The sequence below is a fragment of the Labeo rohita genome, chromosome 18 (genome assembly GCF_022985175.1).
Source record: "Labeo rohita strain BAU-BD-2019 chromosome 18, IGBB_LRoh.1.0, whole genome shotgun sequence".
In the NCBI taxonomy this organism is placed as follows: Eukaryota; Metazoa; Chordata; class Actinopteri; order Cypriniformes; family Cyprinidae; genus Labeo; species Labeo rohita.
In genome coordinates this window covers 22,494,570-22,515,251 of record NC_066886.1, presented here as the reverse complement: position 1 = coordinate 22,515,251, position 20,682 = coordinate 22,494,570, and the positions used below count along the sequence as shown (strand labels likewise).

The following is a 20,682-nucleotide window of genomic DNA, read 5'->3' as shown; positions in this document are numbered from 1 at the left end:
GCACCGCTGGGTTATAAATTAAGACAAGTTTTTAACCCAAATTGGGTAGAGAGCAACACTTTGTTTGCATGCTGAAGTCTCACAAGGTTGGTAATACAAAAAAAGTGAAAGGAAAAAGTTATTTTGATCATAATCCAACTAGCTCATGACCATACAAAAACAGCTTTTTTTGTATTTATAATATAAAAAAAAAAAAAAAAAAAAAAAAAGCTAATAACTCCTCACTGACCTCACTGCTCTCACAATTTAAAGGTCAGGAGCCTAACTAAAGCAAACCCTGATCTCCATGATGGTGGCATCATTTTAACCAATAAAACCGCAGCATCTGATCCTCTGTAATTTTCTGTAACAGCAGGTGTTCATCACTAATGCACAATCAACATTTACTTGGTCAATTATCTCATTTAAATTTCACTCTTTGAGGACATATACATATATGAAACTGTTGTTTGTAAACTGTGAACTGTTTAAACAACATGTTTTTTGGTAAGGCAGACTGTGTAAAGAATTTTTAGAAAGTGGTTTCAGTATTGATGTTTGCTAGCCATCATAAAAAAAACTGTAAAGATCCTCTTTAGAGATGCTGAGTTGTGTTTGTCACAGTCAGTCTACTTGTACCAATGTCTTCCCATAAATCACATGAGCTTCAGAAAAAGGGTGTTGCCTTCAGTATAAATAAGCTCCTGATGTAGTTGTTTGCAGCTTTTCAGCATCAGCCGAAGGACAGACTGTTGAAAGTTGTAAGTAGAGCCATTTAAAGAGTATTTATGAGTATATATATTATATATATATGATTTGTAATATTTCAAATCTGCAATATTATATATGATTTACTGCTAAGATTTATGCTAATACATGCACCTCTAAGAAAAATATAATACAATATTTGAAGTTTTAATGTTCCCTTGAAAAAAATATAATCATTATATTATGGTTCAGCCTCAAATTGCTTGATTACCTGCAAGACCTTCACCATCTAAAAGAGTTCAAACAGATTGTCTGCTGTTTTCTGAAGGGTAAGACTATCTACATCATTATCTACTATCATTTTCTCAATATTTTGATTTTTTTTTTTTTTTTTTTTTTTTCACCCTCAGATTCCAGATTTTCAAATTGTTGTATCATGGTCAAATAGTGTCCTGTCTTAACAGATCCATCAATAAAAAGTGTCCGGTGTCGAGTCCTAGTTTTTAATCAGTTGAGCAGAGGTCGGACGTTCAAAGAGTTAAAGAGTTAAAGTTAATGAGATAATTCAGTGTCTAATTAAATGATGATGGAACACCTGCTGTTATTGAGAATTACAGAGGATCAGATGTTGATGTTTTATTGGTTAAAATAATGTCATGGAGATCAGTGTTTGCTTAATGTAAGTTGCTTTCAAACAGTTGCAATTTTGTTTTATTTGTGCATTGTTCAATCAAACTTTGAAGGAACAGGTGAGTTTATACATTCTGTCTATAACTCATGATGAAGAAACATCATAAAGAGTGGTCCCTCTTTGATTTGGTAATGTAAACTTTAAACTATTGCTGAACTGTCAAGAAAAAAGTCTAATTAAACAAATGCCCCCATTAAATAAATAAATAAACAAATAAATATATATACACTGAAAAAAATCTATTTTTGATCCAAACGAAAAGACATAGATTTAATCAAAACAAAAATTCCCATTTAAGAAATAATATTACAAATTATTTATAATTGCGACAACTGACTTCCAGACTTGCCTGACAAAATCATTATATAACGTCTTGATTCACTGATTGTTACGTTATTGACTATAGTAGTTCATTGTTTCACAGATTGTGTTTTTATCATGTGAACATATGTATTGTGTGCACAAAAAAAAAAAAAAAAAAAAAAAAAAAAAAAAAAAATATGGCACATAGACATTAAAAATTGGCATATGAACTACAAAAGTTGGCAGAATCTCCAAAATGGGATGGGGTTTCATCGTGCAAAGACTTTCCCCATTGGCTCTGGCTTTAGCCTATTATTATTGACTTATATTTCAAAAGTAAACTTTATAAATTAAACATTGTTTGTAGTTGATCCCAAATAAAATAAACTATGCTATATAAATAAATATGCTGAGTGAGAGCAGAGCCCCAAAACTCGTGACCAGTGGTTAATGATATAAATGGAAATCACCCACGAGTTCTCCCTCGAGCCGTCCCAGTGAAGTGCAGGGGAAATGCTTTACTCTATTGCTTTGTTTTAAGCAACGCGGGCATCCCGGTTCTTGAAATTAGCAGGGTAGGAGGGGGTAGTGATGCTGGATGTAACTAAAAAGGTCCAATTTTCCAGTGACGTCCGGTTGGGGAGTTACAGAAAGGCCTGAATCTCATATCACTTAATCTTATTAACTGTTTATCTGCCACACTATTCAGTGCCAATCTGCTGTGCAGTCAATTTCACTGGGTAAGGTGTGGGGTAGGTTTAGGGTTTAGCATTTGTGTAGCATAGTGTAGGAAACCAACACTGTGATTGACAACCAATAAAACCTTTAGAATCAGCTGTGGGGCGGAGTTTGCGCTGAAGTGGATTGGGGGGAAAAATTGTGCGTGCATGTCATGGAGAAGGTTATAACTGCAGCCTGGAGATCTCCAAATAGCAGTGGGAAATCCAAAACAGGGAAGGAGCTCGGAAATGGAAACCGCCCCTTTCTACTGATTGGTCAGCCGAAGATCAAACCTTGCCCCCGTCAGTTCTTCCGCAGTTTCAAGCAGAATAATAGTTCTCCGCTGGTGCAGTTGAACGGGTAATTAATGTGTTTATTGAAACTACATTTATACTTTTTTTTTTTTTTTTTTTTTTCATTCTATTAGTGAAATAATAATAAAATAGAAAAAGCAATAAGAAAATCACATGTCCATAACAAGTAGAAATAGTTACAATTATTCACAAAATAGATTTGAGGCTTTAAAATACTTTACAGCTTTTGTCACTTTGTTATTTCTTGTTTCTTTTAACGTATAGGTAGTGACCTATTTCTATTTTAAAAAGAGAAATGTTTTTTTTTTTTTTTTTTTTTTTTTTTTCCAACAACATGATAGTCCCCTAATTGGGCTTTCTTCTGTGCAACCTAATGCATTTCACAGAAATATTTATTTCAGAAATATTAATCTGTACCCAGCCTGTTTTATTTTGCTGTATGGATTTATATCCAAGTGGTGAAATTGCGCTACCCTGCAAAAGCAGTCATAGCTTTCCTTTTAGACATCATATGCTCAGTTTTGGACAAGCGATGATCAGTGCAAGTACTGTAATGCAAATTGGTTGAAGGTACCAAGGACTGGAATGTGGCTATGATACAGGAACAATTTTATTATTATTATTATTATTATTATTATTATGACCATACTTTTCCTTGGCAGTTAAATAATAACAGAGTGTCTAAATAAACAAATCAAAGACAGACCACTAGATGATGTTAATTTATTTTGAGTTATAGACATAACATATAATCTATTTAAAATCTATAGTTAAAATCTAATCTATTTAAACTATTTAAAAGTTTAATTCTAACACTACAACTGTTTAAAATAGATTACTCTGAATGAACAGAAGAGTCAAGAGCCCAACTTATATAAACACTGATGATTATTTTAACCAATAAAGTGTCAATATCTGATCCTCTGTAATTCTCAGTAACAGCAGGTGTTCATCACTAATGCACAATCATCAGTGAAATCAGTGAAACTATAACATGTAAAGGAGATGTTCTTTAAACAGTTACAAAAAAATAAAAAAAAAAGTAGTGCTTGTTAGGCACACACCAGCATAGAACCAGCATATGAATCTGAACAATGGTGACAATCAACATAATGTTTCATGCTGCAATGCATGCTGGGTAACAACATAGTAAAATCTCCCATCATGCACTGCAGTATTAATAATTATTGCCACCATTGTTGAGGATTGTATGATAAGTGTTCATGTTTAAAAGCCTGAACCTTATTATTTTCTTTTATTTATTATTGTTATTACTGCTACTATTATTTTTATTATTTTTACTGTTACTGTATTATTATTTTTATATATATATATTTTTTTATTATTCATTTTCAATACCAAAGTGTTGTGGTGGCATTTGTTTGCTAGGACATTTTTAGTGGTTCTGTAATATCTGAGTGTCAGTTGATAAACCAAAGAAAAAACATGTTTGTTCATCAGGAGTTATAAGCAGAAAGTGTAAGTTCATTCATTTGTAGCACGTTGAGTTCTCTCTGCTACTGTACAGCCATCTACGTATCATCTACGGGTCTCTGCTGTGACGTTCATAACAATTATTACAAACTTATATGGAATACATTTTTTGTTTGCACATTTTGCACATGCTACAATTAAATAATGAATGAATAATAATAATAATAATAAGTAATTAGGTAAACAAATAAACCATAAAAGTCCAAGTTTACAACCACCTGGTTTCGCAAATTTTTCAAGAGTCTTATAAACGCCAAGTTCAAACTTCACAAACTTGATAAACGTAGACCACAAGACAAACTAAAACTGTAACACAGAAATTTTCTTACCTATGTTTTTACCTAAAGATATTTGTATTTGTATATCCTTTTAACTAAGGATATACAAATGCTGTTTACATTTTCCTAAATGTCTTTGTGTTATGTTGTTTTCTGCTTGGCATTACAGATAAAACATGAGTCTTTTACAACCACAATTGGACAAAATCATCAAGCAAAGTACTAAAATTGCGAATGGACCTCCTACTCGATACAATCTGAAACCAAGGATAGTCTCTCATGATGAATCTAAAACATACAGCAAAATTACATTTGGGGAAAGAAACAAAAACAAATCCCACAGAGTCATTATAATGGTGGGAGAAACAGGAACAGGAAAAACAACCCTACTCAATACCATAGTCAACTACATGTTGGGTGTAAAGAGAGAAGACAAGGTTTGGTTTGAGATCACAGATGATCAGAGTGACCGAACATCAGCTCACAGTCAGACCTCCAGAATCACTGTTTATGGGTTTTATCTGCAAGACAGTCAAATTGACCTAACAATCATCGACACACCAGGATATGGAGACACTCGTGGAATTGATCTTGATAAAGAGATCTCTGCGAGTTTGCTTAGTTTAAGCAAATCTGCAGAAGGAGTCAATGAAATACATGCAGTGTGTCTGGTGATTAAAGCAACACAAAATCGACTCTCTGAAAGACAAATCTACATATTTGATGCGGTTCAGTCTTTATTTGGAAGAGATATTGTTGAAAACATTGTCTTGCTCTTCACACACTCAACTGGAAAGGCACCTAAAAATGCCCTGACGGCTGTTAAAGAGGCTAAAATCAAGTGTGCAGTAAATGACAAGAATCAGCCAGTGTATTTCCTGTTTGACAACTGTCAGTCAGAGGCTGCTGATGATGAAGATGATGATGATGAAGAAGGTGAAACAATCCAGAATCAATCATGGAATCGCAGTTTTAGAGGAACAGAAAAATTCTTCAGCTTTCTTGACACAATACAACCAAAATCTTTGCAAATGACTCAAGATGTGTTGCAGAAACGGAAGCAGTTGGAGGCAAATGTCTCTAATCTACAATCACGAGTTCATGAGATAGAATTAAAGCAAAATGAGCTGAAAGAAATTCAAGAAGCTCTGGAGAAGAACAAGGAGTATGTCAAAAAAAACAAAAACTTTGAGTATGAAGTTAATGTGCCCTACAAAAAAAGGGTTAACATTGATACTTCTAAAGCCAGTGTGGCAATGTGTTGCACCGTCTGTGAGGAGAACTGTCATTATCCAGGATGCTGGAAGTACACTTTTTTCTCATGGTGCGAAATGTTCGAAGCTGGTTACTGTACAGTGTGCACAAATGAATGCCACAAGGACAAACATGTCAAAGAAGACAAAATATATGTGCAAAAGACAAAGAAGGTGATAAAGACATATACAGACTTAAAGAAGAAATATGATGATATGATTGGTGACGGTGTCTTTCTGGTCAGGAAGCTTACAGAAGAGCTGCAAGAATATGAGGAAAAGAAAATAAAGCTGTTGAATGAGGCTTTTGACTGTGTGCAAACTCTGCAGGACATCGCACTCAACACTGATTCAGTGAACACACTCTTGCACTCTGATTTTCTGATTGAGAAGCTGAAGGAAATCGATGAGGCTGAAAAGGCCACAATATTGGAAAACATGAAGAAAGCAGGAGAAGAAAAACAAGGGGCAGTTGGATACTTTAAAAGTTTTTTAAAAAAATGAACAAATAATGCCTCAGATACTTCAAAAATCTGAATCCTTAATAGCATTTTGAAAATGATTCGCCCTCACATATCTTTCAGATGATGTAAAGCTATATTATCATTCATTAGTAATTTTTATTTTATTTTTTTATTTGTTTTAACTTTGGATACTCAGCATGTTTAGATACACAGGATTAACTGTTGTAAAATACTTACTAATGTCATAAATACTGCCATTTTTTTTCCTGGAAATTTTTGGAAACATTTATTCTTCATTCATTAATTCATTTATAATCATTTATCATTCAATCATTTTTTTTAATCATAATTATTTATAATAATCATTATAGTCATTTAGAAACCCATTCATTATTGATTCGTCATTTATATTATATTATATTATTGTTTTTTCATATATATTTTTTCATCGTTTAGTCTCTGTTTAGTGGGCTGTTTGTCTTCATGAATAAGCGATATGAGGGAATGTTTATGGAAATTCCTGAACAGGGAGGTGTTCTCATTTTAATGTAACAACCAGACAGAAAATCTGAAGGGGGTTTTAAAAAGTTCAAAAATGTTTTAAAAGGTGTATTAAAGATATCTGTCAGATTAAATATAAGGCTAAAGTAATTGCTCTGAGGGTAAAGACCAGCTAGAAATATTTCATGATCTGGGAATGTTTTCAGTGGCAAGTTTTACTTTAGTTCCCAGAAGGTTCTGCTAAAGGTAGGATAACATTCTCTAAAAACATTGTACAAATGTTTATTGATAATATTGTTATAACAGTATCCTTTAACATTCTAATAATGCTTCCCATCACACTAGATGTGGACTTACATTGCTCAAATGTCGAATTTTGGTTGAAAGTGAAAACCCAACCTTGGTTTGATGTCAAGCTCCAGCTTCATCAAATACCTTCAATACCTTCATCAAATGCCTTATTCATACATTTACACAAGCGCTTATTGAGATTAACAGAGGTTTAGATGTTGATGTCACCATTATGGCAATTTGACTCTTGTTTCTCTTTAGCTGTTGTAACTGTTTTTTATGGTAAAAGAAACAAGAGAAAATGTGATCAGATGATGTACTTTATATCAGTTTGTTAGCGTTTTGGCTGAAGATCAAATTGTTGCTATTAGAGATCTTGCTATTGCAGCTGTGCATTCTGATTTTCTTCTGATACATTCATTGATTTTAACTGAGGAAGTACAAAAGGTTAAAATTCAGGCTTTAGGATAGTAACCTGCTCCAGAGGGGGGAGGACATAAAATTGTGTCAAAAATAACTGTTTATCATTAGCTACCCCTTCAGATCCAGAATATGTAGAGTTATTAGGTAAAAATTAGATGGATACATATTAGACATTGTAACTGTTCATTCATTTTGAATAAGAACTGGCGAAATGCTGTGTGATGGAGCCATGAGGAAGAACCTTGTCTTTTAGTGACTTGGGGGCCAACCTCATGATGAAGATATGGCGGGTGGGGGGCTACGATGATTAGCTTTCAGGACTACAGTTTAGTCGCCAACCAAATGGTCTCTATGTCCTTTGATTATCTGTTAAGTTAAAAATGGAGTCAACATAATTCCAACAAAGTTTGAGCAATCTTGTTTTTCGAAAAAAACTCTGTTTTCCGTTCTCTTGATTCTGTGTTTACACAGATCATTTTCTGCAACCTTTGAAAACTCCGCTGAGAGGTTCCAGCCTTATCATAATGGGGACAGATTATGTCGATAAACAATGGCAAACAGAATAACAGGAAGTTCAGGGAATGTCAGAGAGAGACGTAACTTTGAAGTGTTCAAACTCAAGATGGTTCTTCTGGATAAATGGAACAAGCTACAGAGAAACTTCAAGACCAGATCCAGCTAGGAATGTTTCACATTCTGGGAATGTTTTCAGCAGGAAGTTTTACTTTAATTCCCAGAATCTGCTAAAAGGAAGGATAACATTCTCTAAATACATTCTACAAATGTTTATTGATAACATTGTTCTGTCATACATTTCTGTCATACATTTACACAAGATCTTATTGAGATTAACAGAGGTTTAACTGTCACACCCATTTTTGAACACAGATGTAAAAATGCACATAAACAACTTACATTTTTCCTTACTTACAATTCCTGAATTAAAACATTTTGTAATATGATTTTGATGTACATTTTCCATAGTAACGAATAACTGACAAAAATAACTGTTTATCGTTAGCTACCCCTTCAGATCCAAAATATGTGGAGTTATTAGACATTATAACTTTGTTCATTCATTCACTCTTTAAACACACAAATTATGTTTTTTTATCTTTAAAATTATCTAATTCAAATTCTGTTAGATTTCAGTTTATAGAGACATTACTATAATAAAGATGAATGTAAAAAAGCTGCTTTTTTGCTGCTTTTGTTATAACAAACATAGTTATAGCAACTAGAGAAAAACACCTAAAAGTCAGGAATCCAATTACCCGACTAAAGCAAACACTTATCACCATAACGGTGACATCGACATCTAATCATGTTAATCTCAATAAGACCTTTTGTAATCTGGTTTATAATAAGTGAAGCTGGTAAAGCTGTTTTTGGGGTTATTTAATGAAGTTAAATAAGCCATCAAACAAAGACTGAGTCCACATCAAATGTCCAGTGGGAAGCTTCCTGATTAAATCTTTATTAGAATGTTAGAGGATAATGTTCTAACAATGTTATCAATAAACATTTGTGGAATGTTTTAGAGAATGTTATCCTACCATTAAGGAGAATAATCTGGGACCTAAAATAAAATTTGCCACTGAAAACATTACCAGAACATAACAATGTTCTTGGAACATTCTTACAACAAAAATTTGTAGCCGAGGACTACCGATCCTCTTTAAGAACTGACTACTGACTACTAATTATTGTGTGGTTTTTGATTACCATGCCGCAAGATATGGTCAAACATGACATGATGTGATTTGTAATTTATATAGGGTCATAGTGATGTAATTTTAGTTAAACCTTAATGAAGTTTTTTCCTCAGTTCAGTATGGAATTTGTACGCACATTTATTACCATTATCTGATGTGATTTTGAATGATGCACTCTAACTGACAATTCTGGTTTCCAGTTGATAGAGTAAATAATCTAGCACAAAAACCCTAATGCTGAGATGACGAGATGCTAAAGATGATAATTGGCTAAAGGTGTTAGAGTTGGAAAGTTAGAAAAGTTAAAAGCAAATACAATATAAAATGTTTTTTTCGGAAATTCCAATTGTAGCAAATCACAGGGTAGAACATGATGAAACATGTAAAGTGATTGACCTAATGTTCATACCTTTTAGATAATACTGTAAAAGCAGTCGACAATTTATCTAAAGTTCTGCATGAACAAACAGCTAAACTTGATTAAGGATTATGGTCTTTTAACACCTGAATGGGACACATGGTTTAGATCAATATTGGAACACATTTAAAAGCTTTAGTCACACTTTCATAAGTGTTGATGTGTCTTGTTGACCATTTGACTGTCACAAGGCCATAGATGCCATCATCCAGTGTTAGACACATTCCCTAAACCGACGCTGGTATGCGGTATGACAGAAGTGACCTGTTCTCTTGAACATGTAGAAGGGAAAAGTACGGCCTGATCACCCAAACTTTTCAAAGAATGTTTTTGATAAAGAATATGAAAGTTTGCTTGCAATAATCATTTTATGTTTTGCTTCAAGAGAGCAACCATACATTTGTGTTGTGTATTACTTTCTTTTTTATTCTTCTTCTTCATTTATTCTTCATTCATTTGTTATCATTTTGTTATTCCATTTAATCTTAAAATCATTTATATTAATCATTATAGTCATTTATATATCCATTTCATTGATTCATTATTTGATTTTATAGTCATTTATATTGTTATTTTGTTGTTTTTTATGTATTTTTTTCCATTGTTGGCTTATGACTGTGTGGTATCAAGGGCCGATTTCTCTTTGTGAATAAGAGATACGAAGGGATGTTTATGGAAACTCAAGGTTTATGGGATGTTGTAAATGTTGATGGATTTGTGTTCTTCAGACAAAGTCTGAGCATTGAGGCATATGCAACTAATACTATTCAATAAACTCTGCTCCTTTTTTATCATCATCACTTTGTCTCCTGTTTCTGCTCTTCACTGCTCTGATAGCAAGCAACCATTAAATCAATGTTAAAAATAGATGATTTGTCAATGTTAATGACACTGAATTAATATCACTTTTGCACCCACTATTAATGTTGAAAAAATGTTGAAATTTCAACAAACCACCATTGTTGTGATCAGTATTTGCTTTAGTGTAACGTGGACGCTGAGGCAGAAGTAGAATCCATTTGCAGAAGTTTATTGCAAACGACAGCAAACATAAACGTGTAAACAGGCAGAGGGTCGATAACCAGAAAAGCAGTCCAACAGCATATAAAACATAAACGTAATCCAAGCAGCAGAGAGATAAAGCAGGCAGTGGGTCGAATACCGTGAAGTCAGTCCAGAAACAGCAAACAATCCAATGGGGTAATCCATAAACTCAACAGTCCATAAACAAAGCAAGGTAGCAACAGGTAATCCAACAGAGTAAATATAGAAACGCTCGGTAAGGCAGGTTAGACTGGCAATACTTCGCGAATTCATGAGCACATGGTCAGTCTTTATATAGTGCCAAACAGGAAGTAGCAGTAGAAGCAGCAGAGGGAGCGTGCAGGCAGTTCTAGGGCGAGGGCTCCCTCTGCTGGCTTGGCGTTACAGAATCCCCCCCCCTAGGAGCGACTCCTGGCGCTCAAAACAACAGTCCAGGTGGGTGGGGGAACAGAGGCAAAACAGGGGGTGGGACGGAGGGCCAGGTCCATGTAGAGCAGGTGGGCCTGGATCGTGGAGCAGGGACAGACAGTGAAGCACTGGAGGACCTGGATCGTGGAGCAGGGACAGACAGTGAAGCACTGGAGGACCTGGACTGTGGAGCTGTGGCAGACAGTGGAACCTTGGAGGACCAGGGCCATGGAGCTGTGACAGACAGTGGAACCTTGGAGGACCTGGGCCGTTGAGCAGTAGCAGACCGTGAAGTACTGGAGGGCCTGGGCCGTGAAGCTGTGGCAGACAGTGGAACCTTGGAGGACATGGGCCGTGGAGCAGTAGCAGACCGTGAAGTACTGGAGGGCCTGGGCCGTGGAGCAGTAGCAGACCGTGTAGTACTGGAGGGCCTGGGCCGTAGAGCAATGGCAGAGTAGGGGACCATGGTGGGGCAGGCGGAGCAGGCAGAACAGGAAGCCATGGCGCAGCAGGCAAAGCAGGCAGAACAGGAAGCCATGGCGAGGCAGGCAGAGCAGGCATAACAGGGAGCCATTGCAGGGCAGGCAGAACAGGCAGAGCAAACAGGAGCAGAGATATCCACAGTGGGACTAATGACATGCATAACAGAGCGGTGTGTTCATGCATGATTTTCTTGGCCGTGGCATGACAGGCAGAGAGTTTCATATGGGTCTTCTTGATTGCGACCTGGCGGCCAGAGAGTTCATCCTGGGACGCCGCCCCCATAGGAGGATCTACAGCATGCGCTGACACCTCTGGGGGCATGGGCGCAGATGCTTGGGCAGGTGAGGCAGGGAAGTCATGAATGGCCTTCATGGCCGTGACAGGACGGGCAGAGAGTCCTTGGGGAAACGCCGCCCTTTAGGAGGTTCTGCAGCCGGAGCTGCTGCTTCTGGGGGCATTGGCACAGACTCTTTGACAGAAGAGGCCTCTGGCGTAGACTCTTTGACAGAAGAGGCCTCTGGAGCAGACTCGTGGACAGGCGAGGCCTCGGGAGCAGACTCGTGGACAGGCGAGGCCTCGGGAGCAGACTCGTGGACAGGCGAGGCCTCGGGAGCAGACTCGTGGACAGGCGAGGCCTCGGGAGCACAGTGTGCAGCCCACACACTGAAGATGGCTACGGCCATTACAGGCAGCACAGTAGATAATGGGGTGTCTGTTGACCTTGAGAGTGCTGATGTTATGGGTTTGTGGCTTGTGAATGTGGGCTCTGCGTGGCTTGGGAGCGTGGGCTCTGCGAGGTCAGCTGATATGGGAGGTGGTTTGAGAAGGTTAGAGGGGACCTGGTGAGGTTTTGGTAGGACAACAGTTTCCTGCCTTGACTCAGGGAGGCCTGCCGTGGCCGGACTTGACTCGGGGAGGCCTGCCGTGGCTTGATTTGGTTCATGAAGATCAACTGCGGCTTGGCTTGGCTTCTGGACGACAGCCGCAACTTGACTTGGCTCATGAAGAACAACCGTGGCTTGGCTTGGCTCATGGACGACAGCCGCAACTTGACTTGGCTCAGGGAAGACAGCAGCAATTTGACTTGACTCGTGAAGATCTGCTGCAACTTGGCTTGACTCAGGAACAACATGGCTTGGCTCAGGAACGACATGGCTTGGCTCAGGAACGACATCTGTAACGTGACTTGATTCGTGGGGAACAGCTGTGACTTGGTTTGACTCGTGGGGCACAGCTGTGTCTTGGCTTGACTCATGGAGAACAGCTGTGACTTGGTTTGACTCGTGGGGCACAGCTGTGACTTGGCTTGACTCATGGAGAACCACAGCTGTGTCTTGGCTTGACTCGTGGGGAACAGCTGTGACTTGGCTTGACTCGTGGGGCACAGCTGTGTCTTGGCTTGACTCGTGGAGAACAGCTGTGACTTGGCTTGACTCGTGGGGCACAGCTGTGACTTGGCTTGACTCATGGAGAACCACAGCTGTGTCTTGGCGTGACTCATGGAGAACAGCTGTAACTTGGCTTGATTCATGGGGAACAGCTGTGTCTTGGCTTGACTTATGGAGAACAGCTGTAACTTGGCTTGATTCATGGGGAACAGCTGTGTCCTTGCTTGACTCTGTTGCTTGACTTGACTCTGTTGCATGACTTGACTCTGTTGCATGACTTGACTCTGTTGCATGACTTGACTCTGTTGCATGACTTGACTCTGTTGCATGACTTGACTCTGTTGCTTCTTGCATCTTGTGAACTGGCTTGGGGAAGGCGGCCATCTTGTGGACTGGCGCTGGAATGGCGGCCATCTTGTGAACAGGTTTGGGGAATGGCGGCCATCTTGTGGACTGGCTCTGGGATGGCGGCCATCTTGTGAACTGACTCTGGGACGGCGGCCATCTTATGGACTGGTTGTGGGAGGGCGGCCATGACGGGTGCAGACCCTGGAGCGGCAGACGTGGCGTGAGCAGGCCCTGGAGTGGCAGGCATGGCGCGAGCAGGCCCTGGAGCGGCAGGCATGGCGTGAACAGGCTTTGGCTTGGCGGACGTGGCCTGAGCAGGCTTTGGCTTGGCAGGCATGACGTGAACAGGCTTTGGCTTGGTGGACGTGGCCTGAGCAGGCTTTGGCTTGGCAGGCATGACGTGAACAGGCTTTGGCTTGGTGGACGTGGCTTGAGCTGGCTGTGGCGTGGTGGACGTGACTTGAACAGGCCTTGACTTGGCAGGCATGACGTGAACTGGTTGTGGTTTGGCAGAAGTGAAGTGAACAGGCTGTAGTTTGGCAGACGTGACATTAGCAGACCTAGGCTTGGTGGATGTGGCTTGAACAGGCTTTGATTTGGCAGACTTGGTTTGAGGGGGTTCCGGCATGATGGTGACAATACCGGGCATGAAGGTTGGAGTGTGAAGGGTCTCTGGTTTGTTTGATGTGACGTGAGCTGGTTGTGGTGTGGTGGTTACTGTAGGATTGCGGGGTCCCTCGTCCGCAATCCCGACAGTAAAAGGTGAGCCGCTTAATCGGAGTGCTAAGTCAATATAACTTTCAAGAGTCCATTGAGGGGTATTGCGTGGCAGAAAACGTGATATGTTTTTGTCCAAACCGAAACGGAAAATGTCCAGAAGAAATGTGTCATTGAAGTCTACCTGGTAACACAGTTCACAGAAGTCAGTTACGTAATCCTCTATGGAACGGTTCCCTTGTCGGAGTCTGACGAGACAATCTGCTGGGTTCATTGTTGGCCGTGTAACTTCCGCTGGATTCATGGGAGGCGAAGTATTCTGTAACGTGGACGCTGAGGCAGAAGTAGAATCCATTTGCAGAAGTTTATTGCAAACGACAGCAAACATAAACGTGTAAACAGGCAGAGGGTCGATAACCAGAAAAGCAGTCCAACAGCATATAAAACATAAACGTAATCCAAGCAGCAGAGAGATAAAGCAGGCAGTGGGTCGAATACCGTGAAGTCAGTCCAGAAACAGCAAACAATCCAATGGGGTAATCCGTAAACTCAACAGTCCATAAACAAAGCAAGGTAGCAACAGGTAATCCAACAGAGTAAATATAGAAACGCTCGGTAAGGCAGGTTAGACTGGCAATACTTCGCAAATTCATGAGCACATGGTCAGTCTTTATATAGTGCCAAACAGGAAGTAGCAGTAGAAGCAGCAGAGGGAGCGTGCAGGCAGTTCTAGGGCGAGGGCTCCCTCTGCTGGCTTGGCGTTACATTTAGTTGGGCTCTTGACTCTTCATACTTTAATGTTAGTTTTTCAAGATCTCTCTTGACAATGTGTTGAAATACATTGATTGAGGCAATAAAAGCTAAGATCTTTTTGGATCAGACTGTGGTTGTAATCATTATGAGGTTATTTAAAAAAATTTTGTAAGTGTCAATCACAGTGTTGATTTCCTACACCATGCTACATAAATGCTAACCCCTAAACCTACTCCACACCTTACAATAACCTTAACCTGTGAAAATGACTGCATTGCGAGATTGGCGCTAAATAGTGTGGGAGACAAACAGTTAATAACCAGTAAAAGGTTGCTGGTTTGATTCCTGCACCAGCAGGAATTGAAGGTGGGTATTGTGAATAAACAGTGCTCTTTCCACTCCCATGACTGAAGTGCCTGTAAGCAAGGCATTGAACCGCCAGTTGCTCTGTTGTGCTGGACAGTTAACAGTTTGTGTGCATGCTTTTGGATGGGTTAAATGCAGAGAACCAATTTTGAGTATTTTCACAACTTTTTCTTTTCCCCTTTTTTTTTTAACTCCCCAACCAGACCTCACCTGACAACGGGAGCTTTTTAAAGTACGGTGACCCATACTCAGAATTTGTGCTCTGCATTTAACACACCCACACCCACATTGCAGCACCCAGAGAGCATTTGGGGTTCGGTGCCTTGCTCAAGGGTCTCACCTCAGTCATGGTATTGAGGGTGGAGAGAGCGCTGGTTATTCACTGCCCCCACCTTCAATCCCTGCCAGACCTGGGACTCAAACCCACAACCTTTTGGTTACAAGCCCGACTCCCAAACCAATAAGCCACAGCTAGTTACACCAAGTGTTACTACTCCCTCCTACCCTGCGAATTTCAAGCCGCGGGATGCCCCTGTTGCTTAAAACAAAGTGATAAAGTAAACCTTTTCCCCTGCTCTGTTCTGGTACGGCTCGTGGGTGATTTCTGCTTATATTACTAAGCAGAGGTTCAAACTTCAGTCGGGAAACTACTGAGCATATTTATTTATATAGCATATTATATTTTATTTTAGTTCAACTGCAAACAATGTCTCATTCATAAAGTTTTATTTTGATGTGCAAAACAATAACAATTGGCTGAAGCCAGAAGTGCAGAAGTGCAGAACTACATAAGTCTTTGTGTAACGAGACCACACCATATTTTGAATATTGTGCCCACTTTTGGAGCTCACAGGTGATTCCCGTTTATATCATTAACCACTGGCCACGAGCTTTGGGGCTCTGCTCTCACTGAGCATATTTTTTATATAGCATAGTTTATTTTAATGAATACTTAATGAATAGCTATAGGAATAAAGTAGCATCTTAATATGATCAAAATGCACATCAGATCACAATTGGATCGTATGTGAAGCAGTTGCCGGTGAGTTTTGAGCTAAATGTTTTAAAACAAAATGTTAGCTTGGTAGACTGACATAAAAATAAGCATTGTGCTTCTCCATCCTGTCTAGTTTTTGTGTATAAAATGTTACTTTATATGAGTGGGTCCCATACAGTAATAATGCAGTAGGCTAAGTCAGTTTTAAAATGGATCTACTTACTGTTTTCGATCCATTGGTTCCAGATGACTTAACACTTGCAGGTAAACAGGTGTATTTTGCAGTGTACTAATGGTCATGTGATTTATAGGAAAATACGCTATTTGATGGCATTTGTAGAACAATATAATTCCTTTCCATTTTTAACACACAGAACCAATTAATTAAATTTACACAGAGTTTTTTATTCCAGATTTTAGATGATCTGAAATTTTATTGTGGATATGTATTGGCATGAACCTACATGATCAAAGCATGCATCTATTATGTTAGAGGTACAAAATGTGGAAATAGTGAGCAAAAAGTTAACAATGCTATTTAATAAATTATATATATATAAAAACAACACAAAGAACAAACATTAGAATTGTCATGGTACTAAAAGCAGCACAGACCCCAACAATCAGAGACCGAGTTTATTTGCATTATAAGCGCCCGTCACGCTACGGGCGTCCCGAGTTCGAATCCCGGCTCGAGGACCTTTTCCATTATGGGGGCAGTCATGGCCTAATGGTTACAGAGTCAGGTTTGTAACCCAAAGTTCGCTGATTTAATCCCTGCACCAGTGGGAATTGAAGGTGGGGATTGTGAATAAACAGCATTCTTTCCACCTTCAATATTGTGACTGAAATGCCTTTGAGCAAGGCACCGAACCCCCAATTGCTCCCCGGAGCAATGGCTGCCCACTGCTCCAGGTGTGTGTTCACAGTGTGTGTGTGTGTGTGTGTATGCATGTGTGTTCACTTCTCACTGCTGTGTGTGATGGGTTAAATGCAGAGGACCAACTTTGACTATGGGTCACCATAGTTGACAATACGTCATCACTTTCACTTTCACTTATAAAAAAGGTCAATTTTCTATATTTTCGATATTCATCAGGATGGTCTGCCCTCAGTTTCAGATGGCATCGAACAGGAGTACCACTTCCAATTACACTACTTTGGTTGATGGCTTCAATTCAATTCAATTCAAATTTATTTGTATAGCGCTTTTCACGATACATATCGTTGCAAAGCAGCTTTACACCAAATTGACATTTCTACAATATATGTAGTAGTAGCTTGATGTACATATGGCAGAGATGTGTGGTAAAGATCAATTAATGACGTAATCAAACAGACAAAGAACACTATAAATTAGTAGCAGAATTCGGTAGCGCTGTATGTTTTCAGGGTTGGCATCATCTGAAGTCCTCTGTGGGGTTGGCATCATCTTTTCTTAAGTGTTCTGGATCCAGACTGAAGCTTGTGAATTCCTAGTTACCACGGGATGTCAATTCCATGGCAGAAACAGAGAACAAATAGGAACATAATTAGCGTAGCTGCTGTTCAAACTAAGAAAAGGAAGATTTGTTAAACCAGAGCTAAAAGATTGATAATGAACATTTGATTAGATATAGCTGCAGGAAAAGTTTATGAGATCCATTATTTGAATGCTTGGCGAAAAAAGGTGTCTTTAATCTAGATTTAAACAGAGAGAGTGTGTCTGAACCCCGAACGTTATCAGGAAGGCTGTTCCAGAGTTTGGGTGCCAAATGCGAAAAAGCTCTACCTCCTTTAGTGGACTTTGCTATCCTAGGAACTACCAACAGTCCAGAGTTTTGTGACCTTAGGGAGCGTGATGGATTGTAGCGTGGTAGAAGACTAGTTAGGTATGCAGGAGCTAAACCATTAAGTGCCTTATAGGTAAGAAGTGCTATTTTGTAGATGATGCGGAACCTAATAGGTAGCCAGTGCAGAGACTTTAAAATTGGGGTAATATCCAGACAGGTAGGATTTAAACCATTTTAAAGCCTGGGATACCTGCATAATTTTGTAGTCAATCTATTAGTATGTCATGATCTATAGTGTCGAACGCAGCACTAAGATCAAGTAAAACTAGCAGTGAGATGCAGCCTTGGTCTGACGCAAGAAGCAAGTCATTAGTGATTTTAACAAGTGCAGTTTCTGTGCTGTGATGGGGCCTGAAACCTGACTTAAATTCTTCATAGATATCATTTTTTTGCAAGAATGAGCACAGTTGAGCAGATATAACTTTCTCTAAAATTTAAGACATAAATGGAAGATTAGAAATGGGTCTGTAATTTGCCAGTTCACTAGGGTCTAGTTGTGGTTTCTTAATAAGAGGCTTAATAACCGCCAGCTTTTAGGGTTTAAGGACGTGACCTAAAGATAACGATGAGTTGATAATATTGAGAAGCGGTTCTTCTGCATCAGGTAACAATTCTTTTAGTAATTTAGTGGGTACGGGATCTAATAGGCATGTTGTTGGTTTAGACACAGTGATGAGTTTATTTAACTCTTCCTGTCCTATAGCGGTAAAGTACTGCAGTTTTTCTTTGGGTGCGACGAAAGAAGTCGACATATTAGACGCAGTATAATCTACATTGGTTATTGTATTTCTGATGTTATCTATTTTATCAGTGAAGAAATTCATAGTCATTACTATTAAACTGTAAGGGAATATTTAGCTCAGGTGGTGTCTGGTTATTTGTTAATCTAGCCACTGTGCTAAATAAAAACCTTGGATTGTTTTGGTTATTTTCTATGAGTTTGCGGATATGCTCGGCCCTAGCAGCTTTTAAAGCCTGTCTGTATCTGGACATACCATTTTTCCATGCAATTCTAAAAACTTCCAAGTTAGTTTTTCTCCATTTGCACTCAAGATTGCGAGTTTCTTTCTTGAGGGATTGGGTATTACTGTTGTACCATGGCGCAATACGTTTTTCTCTAACTTTTTTCAATTTGATGGGGGCAACAGCTTCTAACGTATCGGAGAAGATGGTGCCCATGTTGTTAGTCATTTTGTCTAGATCCTGTGTATTACAGGGTACACAGAGCAGTTGAGATAAATCAGGCAGGTTATTTGTAAATCTATCTTTGGTGGCTGGAACAATAGTTCTGCCAAGACGATAACGCGGAGCCCTACAGTTAATATCAGTGATACGCAGCATGCACGATACAAGGAAATGGTCAGAAACATCATCACTTTGAGGTACGATATCTATATCAGTAAGATCAATTCCATGCAATATAATTAAATCTAGCGTATGATTAAAACGATGAGTGGGCCCGGTGACATTTTGCTTGACTCCAAAAGAGTTTATTAGGTCAGTAAACACAAGTCCTAACGCATCATTTGTATTATCAACGTGAATGTTAAAATCTCCGACAATTAGCACTTTATCAAAATTAACCAATAGTTCTGAAAAGAATTCTGCAAATAATTTTTTTTATGAAATCTGTATATGGCCCTGGCGGTCTATACACAGTAGCTAAAACAAGAGATAGGAGAGATTTCTTTTGCATATCTGGCAGAGTAAGATTAAGCAAAAGTATTTCAAATGAATTAAACCTGTATCCTGTTTTCTGAGTAACATTGAGAATATCACTATATATTGTTGCAACACCACCACCACGACCACTCTGACGGGGCTCATGCTTATAGTAGTAGTTTGGTGGAGTAGACCCATTTAGACCAATATAATCATTAGGTTTTAGCCAGGTTTTGGTTAAGCAGAGTACATCAAAACTATTATCTGTGATCATTTCATTCACAATAACTGCTTTGGGTGCAAGTGATCTAATGTTTAGGAGCCCAAGCTTTAAAAATGGTTTCTGTTCTTGTATTTAGCTTTTTTCTGGTTTAATTACAATCAGATTTTTTCTAGATCCTGCATTCAGTTTATGTTTTGACCTCACTATTCGAGGAACAGACACAGTCTTTAAAGATTGGACAGTGCAAGTACTATCATTTAAGCGTTCAGAACAAAAACCATCGTAGCAATCATTTGAGAATGTGGAGATGTTGTCCGACAGCAACTCCGCTCCGACTCTGCTGGGGTGCAGGCCATCGGCACGGAAAATCCTAGGACGTTCCCAGAAAAGATTCCAATTATTAACAAAAGCAGTTTCTGTTCTTTACACCATGTCAATAACCATTCATTTAGAGCAAAAGTCTACTGAACTTTTCGTGCCCACGTCGATCCTCGTCGCGGGCGACGTGCTGCGAACCGTCTCGATCAGGCTGCTGAAGTCCCTCTTCAGAACCTCCGTCTGCCGCAGCCTGGTGTTGTTCACTATGGCAAGCCAAAGGGGTCAGAATTACGCTATAGATAAATCGCGTTTACATACAAAACGCCGTTTTTAACGGCGTTTAAAACAGTATTAGCGCCGTCAAATATGGCAAGCCAAAGGGGTCAGAATTAGCGTAATTCTGACCCCTTTGGCTTGCCATACTTAATGTTAATACTGCCTCTCACTCACTATACATCATATTTCTGCTTGAACACAGTTCAGTATATTCACCTAGTTGTATAACTTACAGCGAGTGTTTTATAATGGATGTTCATGTGTTTTGAGGAAGTTTGTCAGGATCAGTGGTGTTTATGTACATATGGCCTCAGA

General features: G+C 39.1%; 1 protein-coding gene across 1 annotated transcript; it reads left to right on the top strand.

Annotated features, from left to right (window-relative positions):
* Positions 1–706: 706 nt before the first annotated feature.
* On the top strand, positions 707–10,304 carry LOC127180581 (uncharacterized). Its single transcript, XM_051134716.1, has 3 exons — positions 707–740; positions 940–1,016; positions 4,657–10,304. The coding sequence occupies exon 3, from the start codon at positions 4,664–4,666 to the stop codon at positions 6,242–6,244; it is 1,581 nt and encodes a 526-aa protein (XP_050990673.1). The 5' UTR covers positions 707–740; positions 940–1,016; positions 4,657–4,663; the 3' UTR covers positions 6,245–10,304.
* The last annotated feature ends 10,378 nt before the right edge of the window (positions 10,305–20,682 follow it).